The 14,288-nt window shown below is 44.3% G+C and overlaps 1 protein-coding gene across 3 annotated transcripts in view; it reads left to right on the top strand.

The window, feature by feature from the left end:
* Window positions 1-6,771: 6,771 nt before the first annotated feature.
* Window positions 6,772-14,288, top strand: part of AFAP1 (actin filament associated protein 1) — a 95,609-nt gene continuing 88,092 nt past the window's right edge. For all 3 annotated transcript variants that reach the window (XM_072126136.1, XM_072126137.1, XM_072126135.1), the window contains exon 1: window positions 6,772-6,907. In XM_072126136.1, the coding sequence (XP_071982237.1) occupies window positions 6,871-6,907 (37 nt within the window). In that variant the 5' untranslated portion in view covers window positions 6,772-6,870. The remainder of the gene's footprint in view (window positions 6,908-14,288) is intronic.

Here is a 14,288-nt window from a genome sequence, read left to right as displayed (position 1 = left end):
TAGCTTTATGGACATGTTCTGGTCGCGGTGTAGTCACATTAGGCGAAGAGGATTGAATGTTCATCGTATCAGTCAATTTTCCCAACAAAAAATAACTATCACAAAATAAAAGGGAATAAGAGAGAAAGGGCCACATTTATCACTTTTGTGCGCCTAGGTGTAGTAGTTGCGCCTAAATTCTGCGTACTGTTTTGCCAGAATTATCACAAGCTACAACCATCTGTGATAAGTATATTTCCTGCCTCTTATTAATCACTTTACTTTAACACAGTTTAGGCGCAATGTTAGATTTGGACATTTACATGTGATCCTGCTACAAGCTCCTCTCTGCTTCTCCCACAGCCCAGCATGAAGATAACCCTCACAGCAGCACCCAGGTGTGTGACACCCTGCACCCAGTGACCTCCTCAGCAGCACCCAGGTGTGTGACACCCAGCACCCAGTCACCTCCTCAGCAGGGGCTTCTCCTGGAGGGGATCCCCCAGTGCTGGTCTCCTGCTGCACCCCTGTAATTCTGCACAGTATCCCCCAGTACTATGTGCAACATTCTGCAAAGTTCTCTCCTCTCTTGCTTTGAGCTCAGGATTCTGCAGAATGTTTTGTAAATAGAAGGTGATGAACTGTAAATAGAGTCTGCAGCTCCTGTCTGCAGAGTATCTCATGTCTGTATTAAATGTTCTAGTGTCTGCAGAGCATCTCATGTCTGTATTATATGTTCTAGTGTCTGCAGAGCATCTCATGTCTGTATTATATGTTCTAGTGTCTGCAGAGTATCTCATGTCTGTATTATATGTACTAGTGTCTGCAGAGTATCTCATGTCTGTATTATATGTTCTAGTGTCTGCAGAGTATCTCATGTCTGTATTATCTGTTCTAGTGTCTGCAGTGTCTGGCTGAGCTTTGCTGCTAGAAATGAGCTGTTCTGCAAAGGGGCTCAGTGCTTTCTTCTCAGATAACGCCACCTTCGGGCTGGAGTGTTTTTGTGCCCGTTTTTGCGCCTAAATGAAAAGTCGCAAGTGATGAATATCATTAGGTGCATCAAAACATCTGGATTGCTAGGATAAATGAGGGAAAGCTGGGTATTTTTGCTGCGCAGCTAGCATTTAGTTGCATTTAGTCGCAAAAATGGCACAAAAAACGGTGCGCCTGAATGAAAAGGCGCAAAAACAACAGAAAAAAACGATTGATACATGTGGCCCAAAGTGTGTTCTTAGATTTGCATAGAGAAGGGTTAAAACCATGAATATTAGTTGACATTATCCCTTCTCAAAATGTAGTAACATATAAAGTGAATATTTCCATTATCTGTGAGGTGCAGCAGCTCCTGTGTGCAGCAAATTCTCCCTGTAGCCTGATGGCTAAGAATCTGGAGGGGGCTACACTACAGGGGGCTGTATCTCTGGCTCTGTGACACATAGAACCTCACTTCTTTTTTCCTATGAAAGAAGAGAATCTCCTATTTTATATGAATCTAAATTTGTGTTTCTAAAATGCAGAAAAACGGAGATATTAACTGTTAAACTGCCGTCGGAAGTGATATTTATATATAAAAATGGCACCTGATATTCTCACTTTAAACCTGAATATCTCTGGATCCCTGGCACCTAGAAACACAATTCAAGATTCATTTGAAAGAAGAGATTCTCCCCTTTCTCCCTGGGGGCCCTGGGTAATTGCCACCTTTGCCTACCCATAGCGCCGGCCCTGCCCATAGGACAGTGATGGCTAACTTATGGCACTGGTGCCAGAGGTGGCACTCAGAGCCCTTTCTGTGGGCACTCAGGCCATCACCAGAGATGACTCCAGGTATCTTCCTGCAGTCACAGACATCCCAGGACTTGCTGTGCACAGAGCTATTTTAAAGTGACAGCTCTAGGAGGGACTATTCTCTGCTTTATTGGTGTCCTCAGGTGCTGGTATCAATGAAAGATGTGACAGAGAAGGGAGCATAAATCACAAATTAAATTTCTGTGTTGGCACTTTGCGATAAATAAGCGGGTCTTTGTTGTAGTTTGGGCACTCAGTCTCTAAAAGGTTCGCCATCGCTGCCATAGGAAATCACTGCTGGAGAAGTCATAGTGATCAGATCTGTGACCTTGTCAGTGGTTGCCATGTGCCCCCTTCTAACCAGAACTCAATCTCATTTTACCTCAATACACACTGCCCCCATATCCACTGCTTCCATGTATACTGCCTCCATATACACTGCCCCCATATCCACTGCTTCCATGTACACTGCCTCCATATACACTGCCTCCTTATACACTGCCCCCATATACACTGCCTCCATATGCACTGCCTCCATATACACTGCCTCCATATACACTGCCTCCTTATACACTGCCTCCTTATACACTGCCTCCTTATACACTGCCCCCATATACACTGCCTCCATATGCACTGCCTCCATATACACTGGGGCACATTTACTAAGGGTCCGCAGCCGCGAATCAGTCGGGTTTTTCCCGAATATTTCCACTTTGCGCTGTATTTCACGGGATTGTGGCGCACGCGATTGATTTTTGGCGCAATCGCGCCGACTTTCGCGCGACAGAAATGGGGGGGCGTGGCATCCGGACAACCCGAAGGATTCGTAAAAACCGCGGAGTTTAAAAAGCCATTTGTGTCGCAAGATCAAGCACTCACATACACCAGAAAAAAGCAGGTGAACTTCGGCGGACCTCGGCGCAGCAGCGAAACATGGTGAATATCGGCGCACGGACCTTAGTGAATCGAGGCAGAACCCGAATCAGCGTCGGAGAACCCGCCGCTGGATCGCGACTGGACCGGGTAAGTAAATGTGCCCCACTGCCTCCTTATTCACTGCCTCCATATACACTGCCCCCTTATTCACTGCCTCCATATACACTGCCCCCACATACACTGCCCCCATATACACTGCCCCCATATACACTGCCCCCATATACACTGCCCCCATATGCACTGCCCCCATATGCACTGCCCCCATATGCACTGCCTCCATATACACTGCCTCCATATACACTGCCCCCACATACAGTGCCTCCATACACACTGGGGCACATTTACTAAGGGTCCGCAGCCGCGAATCAGTCGGGTTTTTCCCGAATATTTCCACTTTGCGCTGTATTTCACGGGATTGTGGCGCACGCGATCGATTTTTGGCGCAATCGCGCCGACTTTCGCGCAACAGAAATCGGGGGGGCGTGGCATCCGGACAACCCGAAGGATTCGGAAAAACCGCGGAGTTTAAAAAGCCATTTGTGTCGCAAGATCAAGCACTCACATACACCAGAAAAAAGCAGGTGAACTTCGGCGGACCTCGGCGCAGCAGCGACACCTGGTGAATATCGACGCACGGACCTTAGTGAATCGAGGCAGAACCCGAATCAGCGTCGGAGAACCCGCCGCTGGATCGCGACTGGACCGGGTAAGTAAATGTGCCCCACTGCCTCCATATACACTGCCCCCATATGCACTGCCTCCATATACACTGCCTCCTTATACACTGCCCCCACATACAGTGCCTCCATATAAACTGCCTCCATATACACTGCCCCCATATACACTGCCTCCATATAAACTGCCTCCATATACACTGCCCCCATATACACTGCCTCCATATACACTGCCTCCTTATACACTGCCCCCACATACAGTGCCTCCATATAAACTGCCTCCATATACACTGCCCCCATATACACTGCCTCCATATAAACTGCCTCCATATACACTGCCCCCATATACAGTGCCCCCATATACACTGCCCCCATATGCACTGCCCCAAAATACACTGCCCCCACATACAGTGCCTCCATATAAACTGCCTCCTTATTCACTGCCTCCATATACACTGGCCACTTTATTAGGTACACCATGCTAGTAACGGGTTGGACCCCCTTTTGCCTTCAGAACTGCCTCAATTCTTCGTGGCATAGATTCAACAAGGTGCTGGAAGCATTCCTCAGAGATTTTGGTCCATATTGACATGATGGCATCACACAGTTGCCGCAGATTTGTCGGCTGCACATCCATGATGCGAATCTCCCGTTCCACCACATCCCAAAGATGCTCTATTGGATTGAGATCTGGTGACTGTGGAGGCCATTTGAGTCCAGTGAACTCATTGTCATGTTCAAGAAACCAGTCTGAGATGATTCCAGCTTTATGACATGGCGCATTATCCTGCTGAAAGTAGCCATCAGATGTTACAGGGTACATTGTGCTCATAAAGGGATGGACATGGTCAGCAACAATACTCAGGTAGGCTGTGGCGTTGTACCAAGGGGCCCAAAGAGTGCCAAGAAAATATTCCCCACACCATGACACCACCACCACCAGCCTGAACCGTTGATACAAGGCAGGATGGATCCATGCTTTCATGTTGTTGATGCCAAATTCTGACCCTACCATCCGAATGTCGCAGCAGAAATCGAGACTCATCAGACCAGGCAACGTTTTTCCAATCTTCTACTGTCCAATTTCGATGAGCTTGTGCAAATTGTAGCCTCAGTTTCCTGTTCTTAGCTGAAAGGAGTGGCACCTGGTGTGGTCTTCTGCTGCTGTAGCCCATCTGCCTCAAAGTTCGACGTACTGTGCGTTCAGAGATGCTCTTCTGCCTACCTTGGTTGTAACGGGTGGCGATTTGAGTCACTGTTGCCTTTCTATCAGCTCGAACCAGTCTGCTCATTCTCCTCTGACCTCTGGCATCAACAAGGCATTTCCGCCCACAGAACTGCTGCTCACTGGATGTTTTTTCTTTTTCGGACCATTCTCTGTAAACCCTAGAGATGGTTGTGCGTGAAAATCCCAGTAGATCAGTTTCTGAAATACTCAGACCAGCCCTTCTGGCACCAACAACCATGCCACGTTCACAGGCCTCAAATCACCTTTCTTCCCCATACTGATGCTCGGTTTGAACTGCAGGAGATTGTCTTGACCATGTCTACATGTCTAAATGCACTGAGTTGCTGCCATGTGATTGGCTGATTAGAAATTAAGTGTTAACGAGCAGTTGGACAGGTGTACCTAATAAAGTGGCCGGTGAGTGTACACTGCCCCCACCTACGCAATAAAGGTCTTTATTTAGATGGGGGGGTCTGCATTTACCTCCCAAATGAGGTAAGGGGATGTGTTAAAAAAATACGCCCATAATGGTTTATCTGCCACTTTTCCTTAATTTTGGGATCTGTAGTTGTGGTGGAAGATGAAGATGCAGATGGTGGAGGATGCATTTCCAAATATTGACCTACATCTGCTATTAGTGTGCGGAGTGCACCTAGGCACGGTCTGCATTAATATGGCGCACCTTGCATGTGCCCGATAGAGTTCGGATTGAGTGCACCGGTCTTTTTCTGGTGCACTCGGTCTAATGGGTGCGTGTCGCAATTATATTGGACTTGCCGACATAAACGTGGTGTGCGATGTTTAGGTGCATCGGAGCGCCCCTTTAGGTGCATGGTATTGTGTTGCGATGTGCATAGTACAGTTTCGGCACAATACTGGAGGAAATACTTCATAGATACATGTGCAAGCAGCTCATACATGTATCTATGTGCAGTCTACGCCAGAATACTGGGGCAAAATGACTAGTAAATGTGCGCCATTGTGTCTGGATTTGTAACTCAGGACTGGCTGGACCAGTATTCCTTGTCACCACCATCAACCTCAGGACTATTACGTCTCCTTACAGTCCAGCACATGTTGGTGGGACCACTGATTGGACCCCAATCTTTCCAGAGAACCTCAGAGACATGTACTCAGTCAGACTAAGCTCAAGTCCCAGCTACAAATTTAAGCTAAAATCTCAACAAATATGTCTTGAGCATTCCAGAAAGTTTGGAAAAGTGGGTTTTTCTTGAGGGCGCCTTCCCAAGTCGCGTTTTCGTTGCGGCTTTTACAGCGAATCCGAAACTAAAGTGTTTCATTACAAACGTATATGTGTTTTGGACAAACCCCCTCCCACTTTCGTTTCGGATGCGTTTAAAAACGCAACGAAAACGCCATGTGGGAAGGCGCCCTAAGGGTGAAGACACACATGGCGTTTTTGGGCCATTTTTACTAAGTGCGTTTTCAGATCGTTAAAAACGCATGCGTTTTTGTCCGTTTTCCGAAATTGCGCAATGAAAAACGGACAAAAACGCACGCGTTTTTAACGATCTGAAAACGCACTTAGTAAAAACGCCCCAAAAACGCCATGTGTGTCTTCACCCTAAGATAGGGGGTTGGAGTTGGTTCTGAGCTGGAGATTTTACCAACCAAAAGTTGGTATTTGTGCAGGATGACAGTGTATAACCACAGTATCAGTAATGGTGATCATCAGTGACCTTTGTTTGTTGTTATGGCGGCGGGTCTTGTGCCCCCCATAGATGAAGACCAGCGAGCTATATAGTCAGCCATGAATGGAAATGGGGGTCTTGGGACCCCCAGCATTGTTGTGATTGGTGCATTTCCCCTTTTCATGAGAATCAACATAAAATGGCTTTTAATTGTTTTCTATTTTTACACACAAAACACATTTTTAGGGTAAAATTGCTCAAAATGGACAATTTTAATAAAAAAAATTGATAGCCAACCCTAGTAAAATGACATGGCACAATTTCTGAGCTCGTATGTAACGTGTATAATATGAGGGGCTGGTGTGTGCCCGGGTGACGGGGCAGCACAGGCTATGCCCCCGGGTGACGGGGCAGCGGGCGGGCTTTGTCCCCTCACACACGGCGCTGCGGCCGCTAGTCGGTGACGGGCTGTCAGGCCGTCTTCTTTGTTCCTGAGGCCCCGCCCCCGGCGCTAGCGCCCTCCCATTGGCTGCAGGACATGCTGGGCCGGCACTGCTAGTCACTGCTGCTCCGGGGCTCCGCCGCTCAGTGTTACCGGGAGCTCCCCCTCACCATGCCCGGGAGAGCCGCCATGTACAAGTCCTGCAGAGGTAAGAGCCCACCATGTGCGGGGGAGATGACCGCTGTATGGATGTACACAGAGGACGTATATAGTACAGTATATGCCTCATATGTTGTATCATACATGAGATACATTATAGACATATGCTGATGTACGGGCTGTATAGATAGAGATTGCAAAAGATGTGCATTGTACAGATGTTATGTACATAAAGGTTACAATATACATCATATATATGTGCATTATATACATAAGGAATATATTACATATTTGTTATTATATATTTATAGACTTAGAGGTGCAGTATATATGTGAAATGTATATACATATGAACATGAATCAGATGGTTCTCTGTCCATTATATACATAGGGAATGTATTATTGTGTGTATACTGTGTGCATTATGTACATAGGGAGTGTATTATTGTGCTTACACTGGGTGCATTATATACATAGGGAGTGTATTATTGTGCTTACACTGGGTGCAGTATATACTTTACATATGAGATGTATAGACATATGGATCAGATTTTGCTCTGCATTATATACATAGTGAATCTATAAGATAGTGGTCTGTTATTGTATAGACAAGGGGTGCATTGTACACGTATAGGATACAGAGACATAGGGAGACGGATTAGATAGTGCTGTGTATATTATATACATATCAGATATATATACATAGTAGTTGGATCAGATAGTGGTATGGTCATTATGTACATAGGGAGTATATTATGCATTATGCATATATATGCATTACATATGAGGTACAGAAATAGGAATATGTATCAGATAGTGGTGTGTGTATTCTATACATAGGGGAGTATAGTATCCTTTATAAGTGGTGGAGTGTATATAGGGGGTGCACCATATACATTATATATGACATGTATCAGCATGTGCTATGTGTGTTGTATACATAAACACTAAATAGACAGGATGATGTAACAGATATTGCTGTCTATACATATGGGGTGTGTATATTTACTGGAATTCATTGTATGTGTAATATGTGGATTTGTCCATATTTACCTTTGTGCTTTGTATGGATGTAGCTTCAATATATGGAGATGATATGTCAATGCATTTTGTAAATATTATAGTAATAGATGCTGTATTGTAGATACATATATTGTTATTATGGTGGATACATTTCTGTTATCATGTATCATTGTATGGGCATGGATGGAGTAGGGCACACACCTCGCCCCTGTGGCAGCTCATTGGGATTCAGAGCAGGTCCTTTCCTGCTTTCATTGTATTCACTGTCTATAGAGCTGCTGCAGAACCCTTGAGACAAAGTATCCCCTGTTATACATATCTCCGTGGATGTGATGTGTTGTATTTCCCATATCCGGTGTGAGCTGCGCCTCTGACGCCCACCCTGCCACCTTGTCCTTGCACACTTGGCACTGGCATGGACTGTGAATGGCATTTCTGGGCTGTGAGTGTATCTCCGTGTCCTGACAGTCCTATTTCCTGCACGGATGTGATTGGTGGACGTTCAGGCTTTGCTCACTAAGACGTATTTCAATTTCTTCCATTGGGAATCTCGTCTTCCTTTTACAGCGGGAGAAAGTAAAGTGAATGACTTCTCCACCCCTCCCCGGCCTGAGCGACATCCTGCAGCTGTGCCTAGCTTGGAAGGGGTTAAATGTAATGTCCCCATTGTAATGACATTAGCAGCCCCCTCATTTCATTACTTCCATCAGATGTGGCCAGTCGATTGCTGAGCGGAGGGGATCTCATTGCACTTTGATGAAGTGCTCCATCCTGTTTTCCTCGTGTTCCTGGAGTGAATTATTCTCCGCCATGATGTTACGTCACTTCTACTTAAAGATAAAGTCCTCTGCTTCGGAAAGCTGGGTGGCACTGACACCCATTGTGACCCTTATTTGTCTTTGGGAGCTGAGTGATGACTTCTAGAGGGGTAATTGGGGGTCCCATGGATGCTTATTCCTTCCTCCATGAATCATGCACCCCACATTTGGCGCCCAAATCTATGGATAGACAACCGGTCTTTAAGCAATGGCAATCCTTTTACGGTATCACTATGTAATTGTATTATATACAGTAATAAGGGGACATGATTAAAAAAGCCAAGTCCAGTCCTGGATACTATATACAACATTATAAGTCATCTAGTTCCCCTAGACAATAGGATATCCATGATAATAAACCATATTCCGTCCATTTCCCATAAACTGTGCCCCTCTTGTCTATAGGCAGAGTCTGGTATTGCACCTCGCTCCATCCAAGTGATCTACAATATCAGAGACGAGAATGATACCATTTTTGGACTAAAACTGTCATGTTGCTCTTGGTGAGGGACTGTCATCCCATAAATCATCTTCAATTTTGCCCTCATTATTAGACAGAATTATTGCTTTTTTGTTATTGCCTCCTTGGCTTAATAATGTTACTGTGATGTGCGGGAAGAGGGAGTAAGTCATTCATGTGCTCAGCATACAGCAATTTAGGAAGGGTCATTATTCACACAGGAACATATGTCATCCCAGGGGCTCAGCCAGAAGCTGTGATTGTTCTGTAGGGTGGGAGGAGAGGGGTGCGGAGTCATGGGGGTTGGGGGGTCTACTTGTCACATTAAATATTTAGTGTTTTTGTCTCATGTAAATTATCCAATTATATGGTGTTTCTTTTAAGAAGTCTATCGGCAGAGCTTTTTGTTGTAGTGGGACTACCAAAATTGGGGGCTGTCACCCAGCTTTGCAAGGCAAATCTTCCTTGATACATTCAGGGTGCGTTCACAGTTGGTGCCTACATTGCGTTTTGAGATGCAATACAACAACTGAGGAGAGGAGACAATGTTAACTGTGTGTTAACATTAGGTTAATATTGTATCAAAAAACACAAACGTTGACACAATGTTAAAGCATGGGTTAAAGGGAACCTGTCACCAGCTGCACAGCTGTTAAACCCCCAAACATACCTTATGGGGTGTAGTAAATTTTATCCAGGCATGTCCTTATAATAATTGTGTGCCGGCCTCACACTGAAATATCAACTTATATTCACAGGCAGCTAGTAGTCATGGGGGTGGGGTTCGGGGTAGAGCAGTCAAACGTTCACCAACCCTCCAGGCAACTTTGCCATGAAAACTCCTCCTGCAGCTCTCCATTGAGACGATTCCTGCTCTGCCTCCTGCGCCTTCCCGTCCTCTGCGCTCTTGTTTGAAATTTCGGACATGCTCAGTGCGTTTATTATCTCCTCTCCGGCCTTGCGCGTATCCGGAGGGAGAAATGCGCACTGTGCATGCGCCGATGATGTGCACAGTCATGATGGACCTGTCTGTAGGTTTAGTTTTCTGAGCAATTAAACCATTAAAGTGTACCTGATTTTACCCCATTAAACTACAACCCCCTCAGGTAGGGTATGAAATGTCCTTTCTAAAATTCCCTCTTTTATGTGACATCTCATCCGTATACCTATCTCTGTTTCTTAAGCTTCAAGTACCACAAGCCTGATGGTAGGTAAACCAAACCTCTGACTGGAGACTGCGGCTTCTGAAGTGACGCTTCCCCTCAGCCTCTAAAAGTGACTAATCTCAGGCACAAGATGACTCTTCTTTGATCATTTTCATGTAACTTTAAGGGGAATTTTTTGCTTCTAGGTAAACATTAATGTAGAAAGCGTAACTGTTTGATCAGAGCGTCTCTGATATCGGTAACATCTGACCAAAGCTGCAGTCATGGCCGATGATGTGTAAACAAATCTGGTGTCCATCTACACCATGTAAGTTAATTTCTTTCATAAGTTGAGTGGAAATGGCTTATATTGGCCCAGGCGCCCTTATATCATTAGATCCTATTGTCTGACCAAAGAATAGAAATCCACATTCATGGAGTAACGCGTCACCCTGAGACCCTCTAATGGCTGTCTGAGGGTATCGGGGATTTGGTTTCTGTAACTTGATGATACAAAGCTAATTTGTGCAGTACAGAAAGCTGAAAAGGATTTAACCTTCCACCCAGAGGAGAAATCACCTGCCCGAAGGCAAAAGTGGCGCCGAGGAACAATGCTGAGTGTTATTACTGCTGTGTGCGAGGCATGATAAACATCTTAATCCAAAAATGTGCCTACCACCGAAACAACCCAGGATCCCGTTATAGAGGAACAATTGATGTTACCACACCACAATCCACCTCCACAGCTTTTGTGGGAAATTATTTTGGGTAGAACCCATTACTGATCACATGCATTTCAGTTGAAATGTATATATGTGTTCAGGCTAAGCTCCTCCCCATTCTGGTTGATTGGCGCAGGTCAACCGGATCTCGTATGTTATATAAATCATACATGGGCGAGGTGAAGAGTAGCAAAAGATTGGATATGTCAGATCACCTACCTCCACATTGGTAGGATGATCTCTATGCCGGTCATCATATCCAACACAAACTGATCCAACATAATCTTGAGGTGACCGTCACCCCTAATGCTATAACCAGACATTCACAAAATGTATAAAATTAGAGGCAATGTCCAAGTACATTTTCCTCAAAAATCTTTTCTATTTGGACGCACAAATATCCAACATTCTGTCAACAGCACTCCTATGTTATAGTGAATAGGGCCCTCATATGCCTATGGTCTGAACTGGTTATTAAAAAAATTTTGGAGCAAAAAAAGCTCACACAGATGACCAAGCCTAGTTTGCATGTATATGAGGAATATTTCTTTAGTGGGTATGAGGGTAGCCCCTCAGGCTTATTAGCGTCATTTTAGAAGGATGGAGGCCATGGATAATAAATATAAGAAGATTACCACAGTCCTGGTGTCTGGGTCTATGAGTAATGTCCCTGGTTTATCAGGATTTTGATGGTAGATTTTTTTTTTAAAGAAAAAGAGCCAAGTCAAAGCTGATTCATGGAATTATACCGTGTGGGGCCTGAAGGCAGCATTGCCCCTCCATTCAGGCCCTGCACCTTGCGTTATTCAATGAATTAGCTTTGACTGGGCTGTTTCATGAAGGGTACGGGCCTCGGCCGGATTACATATGCGTTTCTATGAAAACACAAGTGATCGGTACCCAGAACACAATTTCATGAATTGTTTTAATGTAAGACACAGAGTTCTGGTTACTGATCGCATGCGTCTCTATAGAAACGCATATACTAGGTCGAGGCCTGGCCATGTACGCTACAAACGCAGCTCTAGCGGGACATGTGACCGTAACCCAAGTGTTTGATTGTTCTTACTAAAGGGGTAGTTGCGCAATAGGGGATAATATTCTGCTTGGTGGGACACCGTCTGCACTGACACCCTCTCTTTTAAATCACAAGAAAAGGGGTGCTTGTACCCCTAAATGTATGGAGCGGTTAGTTACATAGGCGTAGATTCTCTCTGAGGATGGTGGCTATATCTTTTTTTATGGTCCCTCAGAGATCACGATTAGCCACACATTCTTGTTCCATTCATTTGGAGGGTACAAAGGACTACTATACTTGTAAATTTATTAAATTACCCCTCTGATATATGATGTGTACATAGCTCTAAATAGCCTCTTCTATGCCAATATTTGCATATACACCTTCATACTCAGAATACGAGTCATTGATCCTGAGGTAAACGTCCTGAGGTAAACGTCTCCTGGCATCTCCTGTCAGTCAGACACAACACTCATCTCTCCATAAGAGACAGAGGATTGACAACAACCACCATTGTCATGGAAGAAGCTGCTCATTAGTTGCTTTTTATTGAACACAAAAGCCAGACAGACCCTAATCTTGTAAGACCCACCATCATTAAAGGAAACTTTCCCTTCTGCTGTCACTCATCCTGACACCCGTGTGACTAAATCCTCTTTGTTTGACATTGCAGCATGTTTTGTATTGCACCCAGTGCCAAAACAAGCCAAGTGCATTGTGTGATGCATGAAGCACTTACAGTAATTACGCTTATTGAGAAAACATCTGCAGAACCTCTTGTGTAAATTTGCACATTTGCAAATAACAGGAGGAGGGAAATTTTGCGATGAGATACATTGAAGATAAGAAGGTGCATTGCTAAGATCAATTAGCAGGGGGGCTCCAATTTTAGCTCTGTGGGTTTTATGACCCAGGATTGTAGAGCATGATGGTTGTATCCCCTACAAGTGCCCTTTAACACCTCCTTCTGACTCGTACAAGCTGACCATATTTGTTCTTAATATAGAGAAACCATTTGGTTACTAGCAGGCAACTTAGGACAGAAGGATTGGGCATGTTCACATCTAGTGTACTGTCCCTATTCCTTGCCATTTACCCTTAGGGTCTTTACATACCTTTACACATTAGAGTATTGCCCGATCCTACTAAATCTGATCAAACTGGCTGACAAATATCAACTGTGAGTGACCGCCTTAAACTAACAGCCCCCTCAGGTAGGGTATGAAATGTCCTCTCGAGAATTCTCTCTTTTATGTAAATGATCTGAGAAGAGTCACTTTTAGGTGGAGGGGAAGTATTACTTCACAAACCGCTGTTTTGAAGCAACCAGAGTTACAATGACACAGGGGTTTTGGTGCTATAGTAAAGACGAGAATCTCATCTTTCAAAATGCAACATGAATTTGATTCTGTGAGCTACAGAGCGGGAGATACTGGAAGTGAAAGACATAAGCAGCAATTTATTTGCAGCTCACATTTCCATCTATGAAACTGCCCATATTGCACAGAACCATAATCACAATGGGTTTTGAACAGATGAGATTGTGATCTTTACAATGACACCACAATCATGGTTCCAGCTGCTATAGAGCCTAACAATGGGTTCACATAAAAAGAGGGAATTCTAGCTAGGACATTCAATACCCTATGAAGGGTCTGGTTACTGGTTAATAGCTGGTGAACCGGGTCTGTTTTTTTTAGCTCCAAATGGACTATGTTTTACCCCACTGGGCAATAACAAACTTGCCAAAAACATCAGAAACAGGTTAGTATAGATAATATTAGTCACTTCATGTGTTGAGGCATATGGAGAATGTATAAGTTATTGTTGCTCACCAGTGATGTCCCAGGGAATGTTGACTTCACATTTTATGGTGAAGTAACTATAAATATATATGACTTGTACAAGGGAGTAATGACCCTTTATGATAACATATGTTTCCTAAAAATGAACACACAGCGTGGAAAATGTAAAAACAAGGATATGTAGCTATAGTCAACCACATACACTCAAAAGTGTTTTGGTCTTTGCATAATATTTTGTTTGTCGTAATAACACGGACATAAGAAGCTAAAAGAAGAGTGGATCCTGACAGCGGATAAGTGTTTACAATTCTTGATCCTGGTGGTAGGTTTCCTTTAAGGGACCAAACAATTGTTTTTCTTTTTTTATTCGGGAAGATGGAGGACCACCCATGGAATTCTTGATGTCCAGTATTTACATTGTTTTCCATGAAAGTGCTTA

The sequence above is a fragment of the Engystomops pustulosus genome, chromosome 1 (assembly GCF_040894005.1).
Source record: "Engystomops pustulosus chromosome 1, aEngPut4.maternal, whole genome shotgun sequence".
NCBI lineage: Eukaryota > Metazoa > Chordata > Amphibia > Anura > Leptodactylidae > Engystomops > Engystomops pustulosus.
The sequence above is the reverse complement of the archived record's forward strand: the minus strand, read 5'-3'. Positions and strand labels throughout refer to the sequence as shown.